This window comes from Somniosus microcephalus, chromosome 18, assembly GCF_052327205.1.
Source record: "Somniosus microcephalus isolate GS21.2 chromosome 18, FLI_Smic_1.0, whole genome shotgun sequence".
Lineage (NCBI taxonomy): Eukaryota > Metazoa > Chordata > Chondrichthyes > Squaliformes > Somniosidae > Somniosus > Somniosus microcephalus.
In genome coordinates, this window is record NC_141004.1 from 3,140,047 (window position 1) to 3,161,916 (window position 21,870).

Genomic DNA, 21,870 nt, shown 5'->3' on the forward strand with positions numbered 1-21,870 from the left:
ATAGCGCCATGGGATTTTTATGGCCTTGAGAGGGCAGACGTGGCTTCGGTTTAACATCTCATCTGAAAGGCGGCACATCTGATAACGCAGTACTGCACTGGAGAGTCAGCCTGGATTACATACTCAACACTGGATTGGAACTTGAACCCACAGCCTTCTGACCAAGAGGTGAGAATTCTACCCACTGAGCCACAGCTGACAAAGGTTCTTCAATTGGTGCCTTGAGATCTTTAACAACAATCGGGACCATAAGAAAGCAGATGGGATCTATCACATCTGAGAGAGAGAGACTGGGGAGAGAGAGCGAGAGACAGACTTGGGAAAGGGAGAGAGGGACTGAGGAGAGGGGGAGAGACAGACTGGGGAGGGGGAGAGAGATGGGGGACAGCGAGACAGCCTGGGGAGAGGGGGAGAGAGATGGAGTGCGAGACAGATTGGGGGAGAGAGATGGGGGAGTGCAAGACAGATTGGGGGAGAGAGACACAGACTGAGGGAGAGAGAGAGACTGGGGGAATCCTGTACCAGCCTAGGTTATGAGGTTAAACCATAGTTTGGCATTCAAACACACAGCAGAAGTGACAGTGGGTCCAACTGAGTCAAGCTGGCACACAAATGACAGACAACTTACCAAAGCCAGAAATGTGTAAACATTGGCCAATAAATTCAATATTTTATTAAGCTGTTTGTGGTCATTCAGGATCGTAAGGTTCTTAGCATTAGCGTCATGCTAATTGGAAGAAAAGTAAAGCCGTTGTTGATGAACATTCAGTTGCGCCAAATGGTGATATTTTAAAAATTAATTCTCGGGATGTGGGCGTTGCTGGGAAGTCCACCATTTATTGCCCATCCCTAGTTACTCCTGAGAAGATAATAGGAACAAAGAAACAGAAAAATAGGATCAGGATTAGGCCCTTTGAGCCTGCTCCGCCATTCAATATGATCATGGTGGATCCTCTATCTCAATACCATATTCCCGCTCTCTCCCCATCCCCCTTGATGCCTTTTGTGTCTAGAAATCTATCTATCAACTTCTTAAATATATTCAGTTACTTGGCCTCCACAGCCTTCTGTGGTCGAGAATTCCACAGGTTCACCACCCTCTGAGTGAAGAAATTTCTCATCTCAGTCCATAATGTCCTACCCCGTATCCTGAGATTGTGACCCCTCGTTCTCGGCCCCCCAGCCAGGGGAAACATCCTCCCTGCATCCAGTCTGTCTAGCCCTATCGGAATTTTATACATTTCAATGAGATCCCCTCTCATTCTTCTAAACTCTGGTGAATACAGGCCTAGTCGACCCAATCTCTCCTCATACGACAGTCCTGCCATCCCAGGAATCAGTCTGGTGAACCTTTGCTGCACTCCCTCCATGGCAAGTATATCCTTTCTTAGGTAAGGAGACCAAAACTGCACACAGTACTCCAGGTGTGGTCTCACCAAGGCCCTGTATAACTGTAGTAAGACATCCTTGCCCCTGTACTCAAATCCTCTTGCAATGAAGGCCAACATACCATTTGCCTTCCTAATGGTGGACCTTCTTGAACCACTGATGGTGGTTTGATACAACTGAGTGGCTTCAGAGGGCAGTTAAGAGTGAACCACGTTGGTGTGGGATGAGTCACATAAGGACCAGACCGGGTAAGGACGGCAGGTTTCCTTCCCTCAAGAACATGAGTGATCCAGTTTTTTTGTACGACAATCGACAGCTTTGTGGTCACTTTTACCAGTGCCAGCTTTTTATTTCCAGATTTTTTAAAACTGAATTCAAATTCTCACACTGTCGTGATGGGGTTTGAACTCATGTTCTGCTTGGATTACTAGTCCAGGCCTCTGGATTACTGATCCACTAAGATAACTGCACTACCACACCCTGGTTTTAGCAAAGAGGAAATTAGAGTTGATGGATTTGATTTTGTTTGACAAAACTTTTTTTTTAATTCTGGAGGGTCATCCAGGTTCGGGGAGTGATGAGGAACAGCGGATGTATTTAATGAGTTGGGCGAGAGATATTTTCAGTCACAGAAGGTTGAATTTTAGGTGACTGGAAGGAGCGAAGATGAGCATCAGCGACACCGGAACGAACATAAGCGCAAGGAGCTCCTTCGGATTGGAAGTCATAGAAAGTGCGAGAGAGGGGGATGAGGAGAATGAAGGGTTGAACGAGTTTCAGTAAGAAATGATAGGTGAGGGTGAACATGGCAGAAGTGCCGGTTAAAGTATGTTACGGCCCCTTTATCTCTTTCAGGGAGTGACTGTCCTGCTGTGGACCTCCAGGATTTTCTGTGTTCATTTCTGACCTCCCTCATAGAATCATAGAGCACAGAAGGAGGCCATTCGGCCAATTGTGCCTGTGCCGGCTCTTTGAAAGGGTTAGTCCCACTCCCCTCACTCTTTCCCACCATAGCCCTGCAAATCTTTCCTCCTTTTCCAGTATATATCCAATTCTTATTGGAGTGAATTTTATTTTCTAATTTCATAGGAAGAGGAGCTGGCCATTTAGCCCCTCAAGCCTGTTCCACATTTCAGTGAGATCATGGATACACTTGTAATGTATCCAAGTCCGAGTGTGATGTATCCAAGTTTTTTTAAATTTGTTTATGGGATGTGGGCGTCGCTGGCAAGGCCAGCATTTATTGCCCATCCCTAATTGCCCTTGAGCAGGTGGTGGTGAACCGCCTTCATTTTCTGCCGCAGCCTGTGTGGTAAAGGTACTCCCAGTGCTGTTAGGTAGGGAGTTCCAGGATTTTGACCCAGCAACAATAAAGGATCAGCTGATATACTTCTAAGTCAGGATGGTGTGTGACTCGGAGGGGAACTTGGAGGTGGTGGTGTTCCCATGCACCTGCTGCCCTCGTCCTAGGTGGAAGAGGTCGCGGGTTTGGGAGGAGCTGCCAAAGAAGCCTTGGTGAGTTGCTGCAGTGCATCTTGTAGATGGTACACACTGCACCGGTGGTGGAGGGAGTGAATGTTTGCGGTGATGGTTTACTGACGAAATAAAGCTAGGTGGGAAAGTAAGTTGTGAGGCGGATGCAAAGAGGCTTTAAGGGGATATAGACAGGCTAAGTGAGTGGGCAAGAACATGGCAGATGGAATATAATGTGGAGAAGTGCGGAGTTATCCACCTTGGTAGGAAAAATAGAAAAGCAGAATATTTTTTAAATGGCGAGATATTGGAAATGTTGGTGTTCAGAGGGACCTTGGTGTCCTTGTACACGAATCACAGAACGCTAACACGCAGGTACAGCAAGCAATTAGTAAAGCAAATGGTATGTTGGCCTTTATTACAAGAGGGTTTGAGTATAAGAGTAAAGAAGTCTTACTGCAGTTATAAATGGCCCTGGTGAGATTACACCTGGAGTATTGTGTACAGTTTTGGTCTCCTTACCTAAGGAAGGATATGCTTGCCATAGAAGGAGTGCAACGAAGGTTCACCAGACTGATTCCTGGGATGGGGGGATTGCCCTATGAGGAGAGGTTGAAGAGACTAGGCCTATATTCCTTAGAATTTAGAAGAGAGGTAAAACATATAAAACTCTTACAGGGCTTGACAGGGTAGATGCAGGGAGGATGTTTCCCCTGGCTGGAGAGTCTAGAACCAGGGGTCACAGTCTCAGAATAAGGGGTCGGCCATTTAGGACTGAAGTGAGGAGAAATTTCTTCACTCAGAGGGTGGTGAATCTTTGGAATTCTCTACCCCAGAGAGCTCTGGATGCTCAGTCGTTGAGTATATTCAAGACAGAGATCGATAGATTGTTGGATATTAAGGGAAAAGAGATATGGGGATAGTGCAGGAAAGTGGAGTTGAGGTCGAAGATCAGCCATGATCTTATTGAATGGCGGAGCAGGCTCAAAAGGCTGAATGGCTTTCTCCTGCTCATATTTCTGATGTTCTTCGGTTTTAACTCCCTATCTACCTTTGCCCCATACCCCTTAATACTTTGGGTTAACAAAAATTATCAATTTCAGATTTAAAATTAACCTAGCATCCACTGCTGTTTGCAGAAGAGAATTCCAAACTTCTACCATCCTTTGCGTGTAGCGGTGTTTCCTAACTTCACTCATGAAAGGTCTGGCTCTAATTTTTAGGCTATGTCCCCTAGTCCTTCACTCACCAATCAGTGGTGTGGAGATGCCGGAGTTGGACTGGGGTGGACAAATGTAAGAAGTCACACAACACCAGGTTATAGTCCAACAGTTTTATTTGAAATCACAAGCTTTCGGAGCGCTGCTCCTTCGTCAGGTGACGAAGGAGCAGCGCTCCGAAAGCTTGTGATTTCAAATAAAACTGTTGGACTATAACCTGGTGTTGTGTGACTTCTTACACCAATCAGTGGAATTAGTTTCTCTCTGTCTACCCTTAATATCTTGAAAACTTCGATCAAATCACCCCTTAATCTTCCAAATTCCAGGGAATACAACCCTCTCCTCGTAATTTAACCCTTAGAGTCCGGGTATCATTCTGGTAAATCTACGCTGCACTCCCTCCAAGGCCAATATATCCTTCCTAAGGTGCCGTGCCCAGAACTGCTCACAGTACTCCAGGTGTCGTCTAACCAGGGCTCTGTACATCTGTAACATAACTTCTACCCATTTGTATTCGAGTCTTCTAGATATAAAGCCCAGCATTCCATTAGCCATTTTGATTATTTTCTGCACCTGTCCGTGACATTTTAATGATCTATGTACATGTTCCAGTAAAGCTACAACACTAGCATCTACCTGATAATGTGGAAAATTGCCCAGGTATGTCCTGGCCACAAAAAGCAGGACAAATCCAATCCGGCCAATTACTGCCCCATCAGTCTACTCTCAATCATCAGCAAAATAATGGAAGGTGTCGTCGACAGTGCTATCAAGCGGCATTTACTCACCAATAACCTGCTCACTGATGCTCAGTTTGGGTTCCGCCAAGACCACTTGGCTCCAGACCCCATTACAGCCTTGGTCCAAACATGGACAAAAGAGCTGAATTCCAGAGGTGAAGTGAGAATGACTGCCCTTGACATCAAAGCAGCATTTAACCGAGTGTGGCATCAAGGAGCCCTAGTAAAATTGAAGTCAATGGGAATCAGGGGGAAAACTCTGCACTGGCTGGAGTCATACCTAGCACAAAGGAAGATGGTTGTGGTTGTTGGAGATCAATCATCACAGCCCCAGGACATCGCTGTAGGAGTTCCTCAAGGCAATTATCTTCAGCTTCTTCAGCAATGACCTTCCTCCATCACACCATCTACAAGATGCACTGCAGCAACTTGCCATGGCTTCTTCAACAGCACCTCCCAAAGCTGTGATCTCTACCACATAAAAGAACAAGGGTAGCAGGCGCATGGGAACACCATCACCTCCAAGCTCCCCTCCAAGTCACACACCCTCCTGACTTGGAAATATATTGCCATTCCTTCATTGTCGCTGGGTCAAAATCCTGGATCTCCCTCCCAAACAGCACTTGGGGAGTACCTTCACCACAAGGACTACAGCGGTTCAAGAAGGCGGCTCATCACCACCTTCTCAAGGGCAATTAGGGATGGGCAATAAATGCTGGCCTTGCCAGTGATGCCCACATCCCAGGAACAAATAAAAAATAGTGGGGATGTTCGCTGATGATTGCACAGTGATGGGTTCCATTCGCAACTCCTCAGATAATGAAGCATACTGTGCCCACATGCAGCAAGACCTGGATGACATTCAGGCTTGGGCTAATAAGTGGCAAGTAACATTCGCGCCACACAAGTGTCAGGCAATGACTATCTCCAACCAGAGAGAGTCTAACCACCGCCCCTTGACATTCAATGGTATTACCATCGCCGAATCCCCCACCATCAACATCTTGTGGGTCACCATTGACCAGAAACTTAACTGGACCAGCCACATAAATACTGTGGCTACAAGAGCAGGTCAGAGGCTGGGTATTCTGCAGCAAGTAACTCACCTCCTGACTCCCCAAAGCCTTTCCACCACCTACAAGGCACAAGTAAGGAGTGTGATGGAATACTCTCCACTTGCCTGGATGAGTGCAGCTCCACCAACACTCAAGAAGCTCAACACCATCCAGGACAAAGCAGCCCGCTTGATTGGCACCCCATCCACCACCTTAAACATTCACTCCCTCCACCACCGGCATACTGTGGCTGCAGTGTGTACCATCTACAAGATGCACTGCAGCAACTCGCCAAGGCTTCTTCGGCAGCACCTCCCAAACCCGCGACCACTTCCACCTAGAAGGATAAGGGCAGCAGGCGCATGGGAACACCATCACCTGCAAGTTCCCCTCCAAGTCACACACCATCCTGACTTGGAAATATATCAGCCGTTCCTTCATCATCGTTGGGTCAAAATCCTGGAACTCCCTCCCTCACCACACGGACTGCAGTGGTTCAAGAAGGCAGCTCACCACCACCTTCTCAAGGGCAATTGGGGATGGGCAATAAAGGCTGGCCTTGCCCACATCCCATGAACGAATTTTTAAAAAACAAGTCTCTTTGGACCTCCACTGTCTCTAGCTTTTCACCATTTAGAAAGAACTCATTTCAGGTCCAAAGTGGATGACATCACACATGCCTACATTGAAATCTATTTGCCACAGTTTTGCCCATTCACTTAATCTATTAATAGCTCTTTGTAATTTTATGCTTCCCTCTACACTGCTTACAATGCCGCCTACCTTTGTGTCTTTGGCAAACTTGGATATGTGACTTGCTATCCCATCATCTAAGTCATTAATAAATACAGTGAATAGTTGAGTCCCCAACACAGATCCCTGCGGGAGAAAATATCTCCAATTTTTTTGCCTTTCCTATGTCTTAGTGCCCCAGCTATTTGTATTTTCTTTCAATGCTTCACTAAGATCATCTTTTATATACCAACTAACAGTTTCCTGCTTTCCTTTATGTAGTTGCAGGTCATTCAACCCAGTAACTTCATGCCAGACTGATACCTAGGATGGCAGGAATGACGTTTGAGGAGAGATTGGGTCGATTGGGCTTATAATTGCTGGAGTTTAGAAGAATGAGAGGGGATCTCATTGAAACTTATAAAATTCTAACAGGACTAGACAGACTAGATGCAGGAAGGATGTTCCCGATGGCGGGAGAGTCCAGAACCAGGGGTCACAGTCTAAAGATAAGGGGTAAGCCATTTAGGACTGAGATGAGGAGGAATTTCTTCACCCAGAGAGTGGTGAACCTGTGGAATTCTCTACCACAGAAGGCAGTGGAGGCCAATTCATTAAATATATTCAAGAAGGAGTTGGATATATTTCTTAAGGCTAAAGGGATCAAGGGATATGGGGAGAAGGCAGGGACAGGGTACTGAGTTTGGATGATCGGCCATGATCTCATTGAATGGCGGAGCAGGCTCGAGGGGCCGAATAGCCTACTCCTGCTCCTATCTTCTATGTTTCTATAATCTCAGGATGACCCAAAGCGCTTTACAACCAATGAAATACTCTTAAAGTGTCGTCACTGTTATAATGCAAGAAACGCAGCCAGCTCGTCTTCAAAATAGTGCCGTGGGATCTTTTATGTCTATCTGAGAGGGCAGACGGGGGCCTCGGTTTAACATCTCAGCTGAAAGACGGCACCTGTGACAGTGCGGCGCTCCCTCGGTACAAGAGTCATAGAGTTATACAGCACAGAAAGAGGCCCTTCGGCCCATCGTGTGTGCGCCGGCCATCAAGCCCTGTCTATTCTAATCCCATTTTCCAGCACTTGTTCCGTAGCCTTGTATGCTATGGCGTTTCAAGTGCTCATCTAAATGCTTCTTGAATGTTGTGAGGGTTCCTGCCTCTACCACCCTTTCAGGCAGTGAGTTCCAGATTCCAACCACCCTCTGGGTGAAAAAGTTTTCCCTCAAATCCCCTCTAAACCTCCTGCCCTTTACCTTGAAACTATGCCCCCTGGTTATTGACCCCTCTACTACGGGGAAAAGTTCCTTTCTATCTACCCTATCTATTTCCCTCATAATTTTGTACACCTCAATCAGGTCCCCCTCAGCCTTCTGTGCTCTAAGGAAAACAACCCCTGCCTGTCCAGTCTCTCTTCATAGCTGAAGTGCTCCAGCCCAGGTAACATCTTGGTGAATCTCCTCTGCACCCTCTCCAATGCAATCACATCCTTCCTATAGTGAGGCGACCAGAACTGCACACAGTATTCCAGCTGTGGCCTAACTAGCGTTTTGTACAGCTCCATCATAACCTCCCTGATCTTATATTCTATGCCTCGACTAATGAAGGCAAGTATCCCATACGCCTTTTTAACCACCTTATCTACCTGTCCTGCTGCCTTCATGGATCTTTGTACATGCACACCAAGGTCCCTCTGGTCCTCTGTCCTTCCTAGGGTCCTACCATTCATTGTGTATTCCCTTGCCTTGTTAGTCCTCCCAAAATGCATCACCTCACACTTTTCAGGGTTAAATTCCATTTGCCACTGTTCTGCCCATCTGACCAACCCGCCTATATCGTCCTGTAGCCTGAGGCTTCCCTCCTCGCTATTTACCACTCCACCAATTTTCGTGTCATCTGCGAACTTACTGATCATACCTCCTACATTCATATCTAAATCATTAATGTACATTACAAACAGCAAAGGACCCAGCACCGATCCCTGCGGTACACCACTGGACACAGGCTTCCAGTCACAAAAACAACCTTCCACCATCACCCTCTGCCTCCTGCCACTAAGCCAATTTTGGATCCAATGTGCTAGCACTGGATTGTCAGCCTGGAGTACACGCTTAAGTCTCTGGAGTGGGACTTGAACCCACGACTTTCTGACTCAAGAGTGAGCGTGCTACCCAATGAGCCACCTTCATGCATAATGAGTGCCCACTTGGGCAAGATAGCAGAGGGCAGCTGGAACCCTACCCCAGAGAGAGACAGGAACCCCCCAAGAGAGGGGAGAACATTGGGTGAAACAAATTGCTGTGGGGAAGAGGCAACGATGTCACAGGAGCTGGCGTGACATCATAATGAATGAAATATATTTCTTCAGGTAAAATAAAATATAACAGCATAGTTCATCTCCACACACACATACATACACACACAAACACATCTCCCCATGATAATATTTAACCATACTTTCTCAGAAGAAAGGATATGCAAATTGTTAAGAAGCAGTGAGAATCCCGGAGTTACTGGAACAATTTAAAAGGAGGTAATTTATGAACTCTAAAGAAACTCCTTTGTGTCCCATAAAGTGATGGTTTAAAAAAAAATTCATTCACGGGATGTGGGCGTCGCTGGCAAGGCCGGCATTTATTGCCCATCCCTAGTTGCCCCTTGAGAAGGTGGTGGTGAGCCGCCTTCTTGAACCGCTGCAGTCCGTGTGGTGAAGGTGCTCCCACAGTGCGGTTAGGGAGGGAGTTCCAGGATTTTGACCCAGCGACGATGAAGGATCGGCCGATATATTTCCAACTCGGGGTGGTGTGTGACTCGGAGGTGATGGTGTTCCTAAGCACCTGCTGCCTTTTCCCTTCTAGGTGAGAAATATTCAGGTGAAACTTAACCAACCGGCTTGGTTATGGTCAGTAACCAGGACAACCAGCATCTTGCTGGGTCTGGTCAACTGCTGCTGGTCCATTAAATGCCCGAGTCCCTCATCGTAACATCCACACGTAGCCGGTTTCATGAGTGCCTGCATCAATCAAGGTGCTTGAATTAGGGGCACGGTGGTGTAGTGGTTATGTTACTGGACGAGTAATCCAGTAGAATGTGAGCTTTAAATCCCACCACACCAATGTAGATAACTAAAAGTGACCGAGATACTGTCAGAATGTCATAAAAATCCAACTGGTTCACTAATATCCTAAAGGGACCGAAACATGCTGTCCTTACCCAGTCCGGGTCTATACGTCACTCCAGTCTGGGTCTATACGTCACTCCAGTCTGGGTCTATAAGTCACTCCAGTCTGGGTCTATACGTCACTCCAGTCTGGGTCTATACGTCACTCCAGCCTGGGTCTATACATCACTCCAGTCCGGGTCTATACGTCACTCCAGTCTGGGTCTATACGTCACTCCAGTCTGGGTCTATACGTCTCTCCAGTCTGGGTCTATAAGTCACTCCAGTCTGGGTCTATATGTCACTCCAGTCTGGGTCTATACGTCACTCCAGTCTGGGTCTATACATCACTCCAGTCCGGGTCTATACATCACTCCAGTCTGGGTCTATACATCACTCCAGTCTGGGTCTATACGTCACTCCAGCCTGGGTCTATACGTTACTCCAGTTTGGGTCTATATGTCACTCCAGTCTGGGTCTATATGTCACTCCAGTCTGGGTCTATACGTCACTCCAGCCTGGGTCTATACATCACTCCAGTCTGGGTCTATATGTTACTCCAGTCTGGGTCTATATGTCACTCCAGTCTGTGCCTATACGTCACCCCAGTCTGGGTCTATACATCACTCCAGTCTGGGTCTATACGTCACTCCAGTCTGGGTCTATAAGTCACTCCAGTCCGGGTCTATACGTCACCCCAGTCCGGGTCTATATGTCACTCCAGTCTGGGTCTATACATCACTCCAGTCTGGGTCTATACGTCACTCCAGTCTGGGTCTATACGTCACTCCAGTCTGGGTCTATACGTCACTCCAGTCTGGGTCTATATGTCACTCCAGTCTGGGTCTATACGTCACTCCAGTCTGGGTCTATACATCACTCCAGTCTAGGTCTATACGTCACTCCAGTCTGGGTCTATACGTCACTCCAGTCTGGGTTTATACGTCACTCCAGTCTGGGTCTATACGTCACTCCAGTCTGGGTCTATACGTCACTCCAGTCTGGGTCTATACGTCACTCCAGTCTGGGTCTATACATCACTCCAGTCTAGGTCTATACGTCACTCCAGTCTGGGTCTATACGTCACTCCAGTCTGGGTTTATACGTCACTCCAGTCCCACACCAATGTGGTTGACTCTTAACTGCCCCAGCAAGCCATTCAGTTATATCAAACCTGGACAACTAGAGATGGGTAATAATTGCCAGCGATGCTCACATCCCAACCATGGGTAAAAGACAACTTTATCCAAGGCTATTTTATCCCAGACAATTTTTTAATCTTGCGTTTTCATTTCACCTCCGCACTTTTGAGCTGAGACGATTTTAATTATGTTTTTCTTTTCTTCTTTTTCTTCTTCTACGATTGGCTTCTCTGACTAGTTGAAACTCCCCAATCGGCACAATGGTAAGATCCAGTAAACACATCCTTATTCAGGATTTCTTTCTTGTTCGATCTGATTTTCTCCCAAAAGAGGGGGACTGAGTTATTGTGGTAGGATTCGGTTCTGCTGGAACTAGCAGCACTCTGGTACCTCACCCCAAGGCCACCCCGTATCTGAGGAAGGATGTTCTTGCCATGGAGGGAGTGCAGCGAAGATTCACCAGGCTGATACCTGGGATGGCAGGAATGACGTATGAGGAGAGATTGGGTCGATTGGGCTTGTACTCGCTGGAGTTTAGAAGAATGAGAGGGGATTTCATTGAAACTTATAAAATTCTAACAGGACTAGACAGACTAGATGCTGGAAGGATGTTCCCGATGGCTGGGGAGTCCAGAACCAGGGGTCACAGTCTAAGGATAAGGGGTAAGCCATTTAGGACTGAGATGAGGAGGAATTTCTTCACCCAGAGAGTGGTGAACCTGTGGAGTTCTCTACCACAGAAGGCAGTGGAGGCCAATTCATTAAATATATTCAAGAAGGAGTTAGATATATTTCTTAAGGCTAAAGGGATCAAGGGATATGGGGAGAAGGCAGGGACAGGGTACTGAATTTGGATGATCAGCCATGATCGCATTGAATGGTGGAGCAGGCTCGAGGGGCCGAATGGCCTACTCCTGCTCCTATCTTCTATGTTTCTATGAGTGATTCCTTACACGTCAGCCCAGGCGGAAGGTATGAACTTCCTGGATGTTCCTCCCGCGGCGCTTTGGCCTGAGGTTCGGTGGGAAACTCCTGTGCGTTATGGGAACCTTAGGAAGGATATATTGGCCTTGGAGGGAGTGCAGCGTAGATTCACTGGAATCATATCTGGACTCCAAGGGTTAAATTACGAGGAGAGATTGCACAAATTAGGATTGTATTCTGTGGAATTTAGGTTAAGAGGTGATTTGATCGAACTTTTCAAGATATTAAGGGGAACTGATAGGGTAGATAGAGATAAACTATTTCCGCTGGTTGGGGATTCTAGGACTAGGGGGAATAATCTAAAAATTAGAGCCAGACCTTTCAGGAGTGAAGTTAGGAAACACTTCTACACACAGAGGCTGGTAGAGGTTTGGAACTCTCTTCTGCAAACAACAGTTGATGCTAGGTCAATTGTATAAGTAAGCTTGTGAAGGAATAGCCATGATTCAGAGAAATACAGATACTATGAACAGATTTCTAGTATTATTAATAAAAGACATACTGGGTTTAAAAGACAAGTCTCAGCAGACAGGCTGTAAACAGAAATACAGGCTTCTGAGACAAGATCAGTTGATAACAAAGCTGTAAACAAGCTTTGAAATGGGAATTAGTTAAATATTCTAAAACAATGAAAGATTGAAGCAAACCATTGGTGCTTCCGAAAGGTCTACGGTTTGCAACGAACACAATGGGAAGACCCAATTTAGGTGTTACAAGCTGACAAGATAAAACAGAAATACAAACATTAAAAGAGGCATGTGCCTTTGAAAACATGACATCAAGTAAAGAAACATCTGTTGGTCAAATAGTTTTATGTTAAACTTGGAAAGCAGGAAACACGATTAAATATGCAACCAGTTGAGATATCTAGAAAACAAGTAAACACACATTTAAAGTGGTTTTGATTTACATATAGTAAAAACCATACCAACTGTAATGATCAGTAACCTGTCATTCTAGAATGGTACACTAGGTGGAGCTGTATGTTGCTGTATGTTTAGCTGTATGTATATAAGAGTGGGCTACCCACGATTCACTAGGTTACCCACAAGGCAGTAGTCAAGATGGATGCTGTACAGAAGTCCACATGGCATGAATAAAGTGACTAGCTAGAAGCTAGCTGTTCATAATGAAAACGACTAGTTATTAATGAACATAACATGGTACCAGAAGTGGTGAAATCTGCTGAATATTGTGAAACGCGACATGGAGAATTTGAAGCCACCGGAGGGTTTGAAACTCACGGGGAATGTCGACTTCAATTGGCGGACTTTCAAACAACAATTCGAACTCTACATTGCTGCCATCGGATTCGGTATGAAGCCAGACACAAGGAAAATAGCGTTACTGCTCACGGTTGCAGGCCTGCAGGCGATAGAGGTATTTAATACGTTTGTATTTGATCCAGAGCAGGACAGAAAAAAATTGGACGATGTGCTAAAGAAATTTGATACATATTGTTCTCCCAAAAAGAACGAAACCTATGAGAGGTATATGTTCCATTCACGGAGACAGCAGCAAAATGAGACTGTTGATAGCTTTGTGACCAATCTGAAACTGAAAGCACAGACATGTAATTTCTCTGAACTGAAATCATCCATGATTCGTGCCCAGATTGTGTTTGGTATTCATGATAAAAAGGTCAGGGAACGTCTGTTGAGAGCAACCGAACTAACATTGGAAAATGTTGTGAAAATATGCCAAGCCAGTGAGCTAGCTCAAAAGCACGCAAAGAATAATGCAATTGTAGTAAGTGATAGTGCTGCTGTCGGTGCTGTGTCCTACAAAGGGAAGAAACGTGGGCAGAACAGAAATGAAAAGCAATCGGAGGAAGGCATTTTTATCCACTTTGGTGGCAAAAACAGGAAGGCAGATTATTATTTGAATGGCAATAGATTGGGAGAAGGGGAAGTGCAAAGACACCTGGGTGTTCTTGTGCACCAGTCGCTGAAGGTAAGCATGCAGGTGCAGCAGGCGGTTAAGAAGGCAAATGGTATGTTGGCCTTCGTAGCAAGAGGGTTCGAGTACAGGAACAAGGATGTCTTGCTACAGTTGTACAGGGCCTTGGTGAGACCGCACCTTGAGTATTGTGTGCAGTTTTGGTCGCCATATCTGAGGAAGGACGTTCTTGCCATGGAAGGAGTGCAGCGAAGATTCACCAGGCTGATACCTGGGATGGCAGGAATGATGTATGAGGAGAGATTGTGTCGATTGGGCTTATACTCACTGGAGTTTAGAAGATTGAGAGGGGATCTCATCGAAACCTATAAAATTCTGTCAGGCCTGGACAGACTAGATGCAGGAAGGATGTTTATGATGGCCGGGGAGTCCAGAACCAGGGGTCATAGTCTAAGGATAAGGGGTAAGCCATTTAGGACTGAAATGAGGAGGAATTTCATCACCCAGAGAGTGGTGAACCTGTGGAATTCTCTGCCACAGACGGCGGTGGAGGCCAGTTCATTAAATATATTCAAAAAAGAGTTGGATATATTTCTTAAGGCTAAAGGGATCAAGGGATATGGGGAGAAGGCAGGGACAGGGTACTGAATTTGGATGATCAGCCATGATCTCATTGAATGGCGGAGCAGGCTCGAAGGGCCGAATGGCCTACTTCTGCTCCTATCTTCTATGTTTCTATGTACACACTGTGGTTACAAACACCAGTCACGACAATGCCCTGCGTTTGGGAAAATGTGCACAAAATATCATGGAAAGAATCACTTTGCCAAACAATGCTTTTCAAAAGTAAAAACTAAGAAAGGGCAACGAGTTAATGTGACTGAGGACACTGATTTAAGTGAGACATTTTCTGTAGGAATGGTGTCATGTGACAATATCAAAAAGAATACAGAAAATGTGCAGCCCTCAGGAATGGACAATGCTGAACATAAAGTTAATGCAGTAAAAGAGGACAAATGGATAATGTCACTGCAGGTAAATGGAGCATTAGTTACATTGAAACTAGACACTGGGGCAAAAATAAACTTAATCAGTATGAGTGACATTAAAAACATGAAAGAAAAGCCCAAAATACAGAAAAAGTCAGTACTACTGAAGAACTATAATGGACAGAAAATAGATAGCTTAGGTGTATGCAGACTTAAAGTGACAGTCAAAGACAAAGTGCATCATCATGTTTTCTGTTGTGGCTGAAGGACTTGATTCACTACTAGGTGACAAAGCTTGTGAGGACTTAGAACTGGTCAAGAGAGTCTACCGTATAAACTGTGCCATAAGCAGACCAGATGACTCGGTGGATTCTGTAGTGAATAATTTCCAGGATGTGTTCAAAGGATTTGGAGTTCTACCATTCACTTACAAGATCCAGCTAAAGCAGGATGCTCAGCCAGTGGTACATGCTCCACGGAGAGTTCCAGCACCCCTGCGTGACCGGCTCAAGAATGAACTGGACAGAATGAACACACTAGGAGACATCAGGAAAGTCGAAGAGCCAACAGACTGGGTTAACTCCATGGTATGTGTAAAGAAAAAGAACAATGATCTAAGAATATGCATGGATCCAAAGGACTTAAATGCAAACATAAAACGTGAACACTACCAGATTCCCAAGCGAGAAGAAATCACCAGTGAAATGTCAGGTGCCAGATACTTCACAAAGCTCGATGCCTCACAAGGATTTTGGCAACTAAAACTGGATGAAGAGAGCACCAAATACTGTACCTTCAACACACTATTTGGCAGGTATTGTTTCCTCAGAATGCCTTTCGGGATAATATCTGCATCTGAAATCTTTCATAGAGCGATGGAACACATAATTGAAGGTCTGGAAGGAGTTCGGGTCTATGTTGATGACATCATCATCTGGGGCTCCACACTGAAAGAACACAATGAGAGACTGACTAAAGTGCTACAGAGCATATGCTGGAATGGACTAAAGCTCAACAAAGCCAAGTGTCAGTTTGGCATCCAGGAAGTCACTTTCCTAGGAGATAATCTATCTGGTAAAGGAATAGAGCCAGATATGGAAAAAGTAAATGCCATACTCAACATGCCCCGACCCACTGACAAAAAAGGAGTGCTACGCATCATGGGGATGATAAACTTCATTGGAAAGTTCATTCCTAACTTGTCAGCCAAGACAGCCTGTCTGCGAGACCTGCTATGTAAAACAAATGAGTTCGCATGGACAGAAAGACATGAACAAGAGTGGATGAACCTCAAAACAGTGCTGACAACCACACCTGTAACTCACCTTCTTTGACCCAACAAAGAGAATCAAAGTGTCAACGGATGCATCAAAAGATGGCCTAGGCGCGGTCTTGCTACAAGCAGAGGGTGAAGATTGGAAGCCTGTTGCCTATGCCTCCAGGTCTATGACTGATTCTGAGTGTCGATACGCCCAGATTGAAAAGGAATGTCTAGGCTTGGTAGTTGGACTAGAAAAGTTCCATGGCTACATATATGGACTTCCCACCTTCACAGTTGAGACAGACCACTGCCCACTGGCTGCCATCATAAAAAAAAAACCTGAATGAGATGTCTCCAAGGATTCAACGACTCATGATGAAGCTGCAAAGATATGGCTTTGAACTGATCTGCACACCAGGCAAACACATAGTGTTAGCAGATGCACTATCCCGAGCACCCACAATGAGTCATGTGAGCTCTACTGAGGAAGACGTGGATGTTCATGTGAGTATGGTCACTGCTGCGCTGCCAGTGTCAGACACAAAATCAAAGCTGAAGAAACAGTAAAAGATACAGTGTTACAAACAGTAGTAGAGAACATTCATCATGGTTGGCCAAAAGGTTCCTGTCCAAAGTACTATCACATAAGGTCAGAGTTGAGTGTCGCAAGTGGACTATTACTAAAACAGAACAGAATAGTCATTCCACAGACTCTACGTCAAGACATGCTCAAAAGGATTCATGAGGGACACCTCGGAATTGAAAAATGCAAAAGGAGAGCAAGAGACACTGTTTATTGGCCTGGCATAAATAAGGACATTGAGAACATGATAGGCAAATGTGAGACATGTCAGAAACACCAAAACAAACAAACAAAGGAACCAATGATAGTAGCTGACTTACCAACAGCACCATGGCAAAAGGTTGGTATGGACCTTTTTCATTTGAATGGTAAAGAATATCTATTGGTGATTGACTACTATTCTAACTATCCTGAGATGGCGCTGATCTCAAGCACCACAGCAAGCAGTGTCATAATGCATGCTAAATCCATCTTCGCCAGACATGGAATTCCCAGGATTGCCGTTAGCGACAATGGTCCGTGCTTCAACTGTAAGGAGTGGCAAAAGTTTGCAGCACAGTATGACTTTCAGTACATCACATCCAGTCCTCTGTATGCTCAGTCGAATGGTAAGGCAGAAAAAGGTGTTCAAGTTCTCAAACAGCTACTAAAGAAAGCAATAGAAAGCAAGTCTGATCCTTATCTCGCCCTGCTGAGCTACCGAGCCTCACCTTTAGACTCTGGTTCTTCACCTGCTGAACTCCTAATGGGTCGCAAGTTGTGCACCACGCTATCCTGCTGTGCAAAAGAAAAGCAGAGTAAGGAACTGAGACAGAGACTTCAACTGTTAAAGCTGAAACAGAAATCATACTATGACAAGTCATCCAAAACTCTGAAACCATTGACAAGGGATGATGTTGTCAGGATTGAGGATCCAGATGCATGGAACAGGAAAGCTACAGTTCTTGAGGAAGTAGGACCAAGGTCATACACTGTTAGAACTGAGGAAGGACAGATTCTCAGGAGGAACCGCCGTTCCCTCCTAAAAACACAAGAAACTATCCAAGAGCAAATCGATGACAATGCCGCAACTGAATCTTGTCAATCACCACCAGAACAATCTAACACAAACAGGCTCTCATGAAAACACATCAGACTTACCCGTGCTGAGAAGATCCACACGTGAAGTAAAAAAGCCTGATAGACTTAATCTTTGAATAAAAAGAAAACTATATTGAAAATGTATTGACTGTTGTGAAGATGTTTATGTCGTTTGATATTGATTGATATTGATTTTGTTTAACCTCAAAGAAAGGGGGGATGTAATGATCAGTAACCTGTCATTCTAGAATGATACACTAGGTGGAGCTGTATGTTGCTGTATGTTTAGCTGTATGTATATAAGAGTGGGCTACCCACGATGCACTAGGTTACCCACAAGGCAGTAGTCAAGATGGATGCTGTACAGAAGTCCACATGGCATGAATAAAGTGACTAGCTAGAAGCTAGCTGTTCATAATGAAAACGACCGGTTATTAATGAACATAACACCAACAAGACTTTGAAGAAATAACTTCAATAGATGACACCAAGCAATTGCATTGTGTTTGTATTAAACTTGAAGCAGAACAGAGTCAAAATGTTTGCTAAAAAGCAGTAAAGGCAATATGAAGAATCTTCGATAAGAAAGGCATCAAACAGAAACCATAGCTGTCACTGTTTTTATGATGCTTTTTGGAACACCTAAAAGTAAAGAAATAATTATGCATGCAATAGTTGAATTGATAGTAACATAAAAACCATTCAAACAGAGGGATCAATAAAGACAATTAGCTGACATCAGCAGAGAACATCAAAGAAGAAACCAAAACCAAAAGGGTATAAAAATAAGACCTTTTTAACAGAAAGTCGTGATTCGCTGAACGGGCAGGGCATTTCTCAACTTTCCAGAGGCATCTCTGTAAGTTTTTAACTATGAGTCTCGGGTATATCAAATTGATTGATTTTTGGTGGAGCTTCTGGATTTAGAAATAAGAAATAAGAAATGTTCTGGATTTAGAAATAAGTAAGAAATAAGAAATATAAAGAAGTAAAGATTTGAGAATAAGGATCTCTGAGAAATAAGAAATGTAAGCTAATTGTACTTTGAATTGTTAATGTTGCAACTGATTCAACAGATGTTAACTGAATGTCAGCTCTTAAATAAAACTATATATTTTTACAATATAGACTCGCGAACCCACAAATTCTGTACACTCTTTTGTAAGGAGTTGCAGAAATCTGGGGGATATTCCGGACCCTTATAATATCCAGAAGGTTAGTCTTTAGTCGTTCCTTTCCTTTAGGGAGAGATAGCCTGAACCTTTAGACCCATTTAAGCGTCTTATGGAATTCGGCTATCTCTAACTTAAATTGAGGGTGAACGTCTGGGGAATACGCCTGATCTGGGATGGCACAAAAGGGCTAGGACTGTAATTAACCCTTCATGCTGAATGGGTCAATTGGTGCTTTGAAGCTTGAGATCGATTGGGTTTTGTGGGGTAAGAACATAAGAAATAGGAGCAGGAATAGGCCACTTGGCCCCTCGAGCCTGCTCTGCCATTCAATAAGATCATGGCTGATCTTGGGCTCAAAGCCACTTCCATGCCTGCTCCCCATAACCCTTCACTCCCATATCTTGCAAAAATCTGTCTATCTCCACACTAAATGTATTTAATGACCCAGCCTCCACGGCTCTCTGGGGCAGAGAATTCCACAGATTTACGACCCTCTGAGAGAAGAAATTCCTCCTCATCTCAGTTCTAAAAGGGCGACCCTTTATTCTGAAATGGTGCCCCCGAGTTCTAGGGTTCCCCATGAGGGGAAACATCCTCTCTGCATCTACCTTGTCGAGCCCCCTCAGTATATTATATATTTCAATAAGATTACCTCTCATTCTTCTAAATTCCAATGAGTATAGGCCCAACCTGTTCAACCTTTCCTCATAAGTCAACCCCCTGATCTCAGGAATCAACCTCGTGAACCTTCTCTGAACTGCCTCCAATGCAAGTATATCCTTCCTTAAATAAGAAGGCCATACACACATACATTTCCCGGCAGGGATGACGGGATAGGAAGGAACCCCTGGCTGTCATTTTTTTTTAACTCTTCCCAGCCCAATGGCACTGAGACAAACTCCAACAATCTGTGCATCAACTGCGATCCAGCACAGCTAATTCAGCGCAGCCCTGGGATCAAACCCGGAAAGTTCCTGGTCTGTCTGGCGTCAGCCGCGGCTCAGTGGGTAGCACACTCTCCCCCCCGTGTGAGAATGTTATAGGTACAAGCCCCACTCCAGGTACAAAATCTAGGCTGATGCTCCCAGTGCAGTGCTGAGGGAGTGCTGCACCGTCGGAGGTGCCGTTTTTCAGATGAGACATTAAACCGAGGCCCCGTCTGCCCTCTCAGGTGGATGCTGCGGCACTATTTCGAAGAGGAGCAGGGTTATCAAGGGATTTGGAGCAAAGGCGGGTTAATGGAGTTGAGGGGCAGGTCAGCCGTGAACAGGACGACGAACAGGCTCGAGGGGCTGAACGGCCTCCTCCTGTACCTATGTTCCTGGGGGGGGTGATTATTAAACGGGTTGAATCGTACACATGATCTGAAGGCCGGTAATTGGCCTTTTCTCCTTCCCTTACTTTAGATATTTTAATTGGCTCCCATTTATTTATTTAATCAATGTTGTTTGTATTTTTTAACATACAGAATCAGCTGCCACAATCAACGTACCAGCATGATTTTAAGAAATACTCAAAAGCGGCCGCCAGGCTGGCCAAAGACGATTCTGCCAAACCCAAGACTGACAACCTGACGCTTCCAATGGTAAATGGAAAGTAAACAGCAGCAGAGACCACGACAGGGTCTTGTGTGGAGTATGAACGCTGGCATAGACTAGTTGGGCCGAATGGCCTCTTTCTGTGCTGTACATTCTATGTAATGGGCCCTAAGCTCTGGAATTCCCTGCCTAAACCTCTCCGCATCGCTACCTCTCTCTCGCCTCCTTTAAGACGCTCCTTAAAACCTACCTCTTCGACCAAGCTTTTGGTCACCTGCCCTAATTTATCCTTATGTGGATCGGTGTCAAAAATTTTTTGTCTTAAAGTACTCCTGTGCAGCGCCTTGGGGCGTTTTACTATGTTAAAGGCGCTATATAAATACAAGTTTATTATCTGAACAGCAATAGATTGGGAAAAGGGGAAGTGCAACGAGACCTGGGTGTCCTTGTGCACCAGTCGCTGAAGGTAAGCATGCAGGTGCAGCAGGCGGTTAAGAAGGCAAATGGTATGTTGGCCTTCGTAGCAAGAGGGTTCGAGTACAGGAACAAGGATGTCTTGCTGCAGGTGTACAGGGCCTTGGTGAGACCACACCTTGAGTATTGTGTGCAGTTTTGGTCGCCTTATCTGAGGAAGGATGTTCTTGCCATGGAGGGAGTGCAGTGAAGATTCACCAGACTGATACCTGGGATGGCAGGAATGACGTATGAGGAGAGATTGGGTCGATTGGGCTTATTAGAAGAATGAGAGAGGATCTCATTGAAGCTTATAAAATTCTAAAAGGACTGGACAGACGAGATGCAGGGAGGATGTTCCCGATGGTCGGGGAGTCCAGAACCAGGGGTCACAGGCTAAGGATAAGGGGTAAGCCATTTAGGACTGAGATGAGGAGGAATTTCTTCACCCAGAGAGTGGTGAGCCTGTGGAATTCTCTACCACAGAAGACAGTTGAGGCCAATTCATTAAATTCAAGAAGGAGTTGGATATATTTCTGAAGGCTAAGGGAATCAAGGGATATGGGGAGAAAGCAGGGACCGGGTACTGAATTTGGATGATCAGCCATGATCTCATTAAATGGCGGAGCAGGCTCGAGGGGCCGAATGGCCTACTCCTGCTCCTGCTCCTATCTTCTATGTTTCTATGTAAGTTGTTGTTGTTGTTGTTATGTAGTCTGTACCCTGCTCCACCGGGCAGCCCTATATCACATAGACAGTCCTAGGTCACCGAGCATGGTCCTGCAACCATTATTGGAAGGGATATGGCAGCACCACCCCACTGCCCCTCTCCCGGGAGAGAGCAGCAGCAACCCCCTCCCCAGGATATAGGTGGAAGAATGACCCTGGATCAGCTTTGCACCCCTCTCCCCTTCCCCCACTCCATGACCAATAGCACTGCTGGGGTGACATACAGCTTGTTCACATGTTACAGTCTTGGCAGCAG

At 45.3% G+C, this 21,870-nt stretch overlaps 1 protein-coding gene across 5 annotated transcripts in view; it reads left to right on the forward strand.

Moving 5' to 3' along the window:
- The first annotated feature begins 2,729 nt into the window (after nucleotides 1-2,729).
- LOC147104979 (uncharacterized) overlaps nucleotides 2,730-21,870 on the forward strand; it is a 61,044-nt gene continuing 41,903 nt past the window's right edge. The window contains exons 1-3 of one of the 5 annotated variants that reach the window (XM_086010965.1): nucleotides 2,730-2,904; nucleotides 11,162-11,186; nucleotides 20,363-20,479. In XM_086010965.1, coding sequence (XP_085867091.1) covers nucleotides 11,184-11,186; nucleotides 20,363-20,479 — 120 coding nt within the window. In that variant the 5' untranslated portion in view covers nucleotides 2,730-2,904; nucleotides 11,162-11,183. Of the gene's footprint in view, nucleotides 2,905-8,690; nucleotides 9,155-11,161; nucleotides 11,187-20,362; nucleotides 20,480-21,870 lie in introns of those variants that run through there. The other 4 variants (XM_086010968.1, XM_086010967.1, XM_086010964.1 and 1 more) reach the window with 4 other exon arrangements.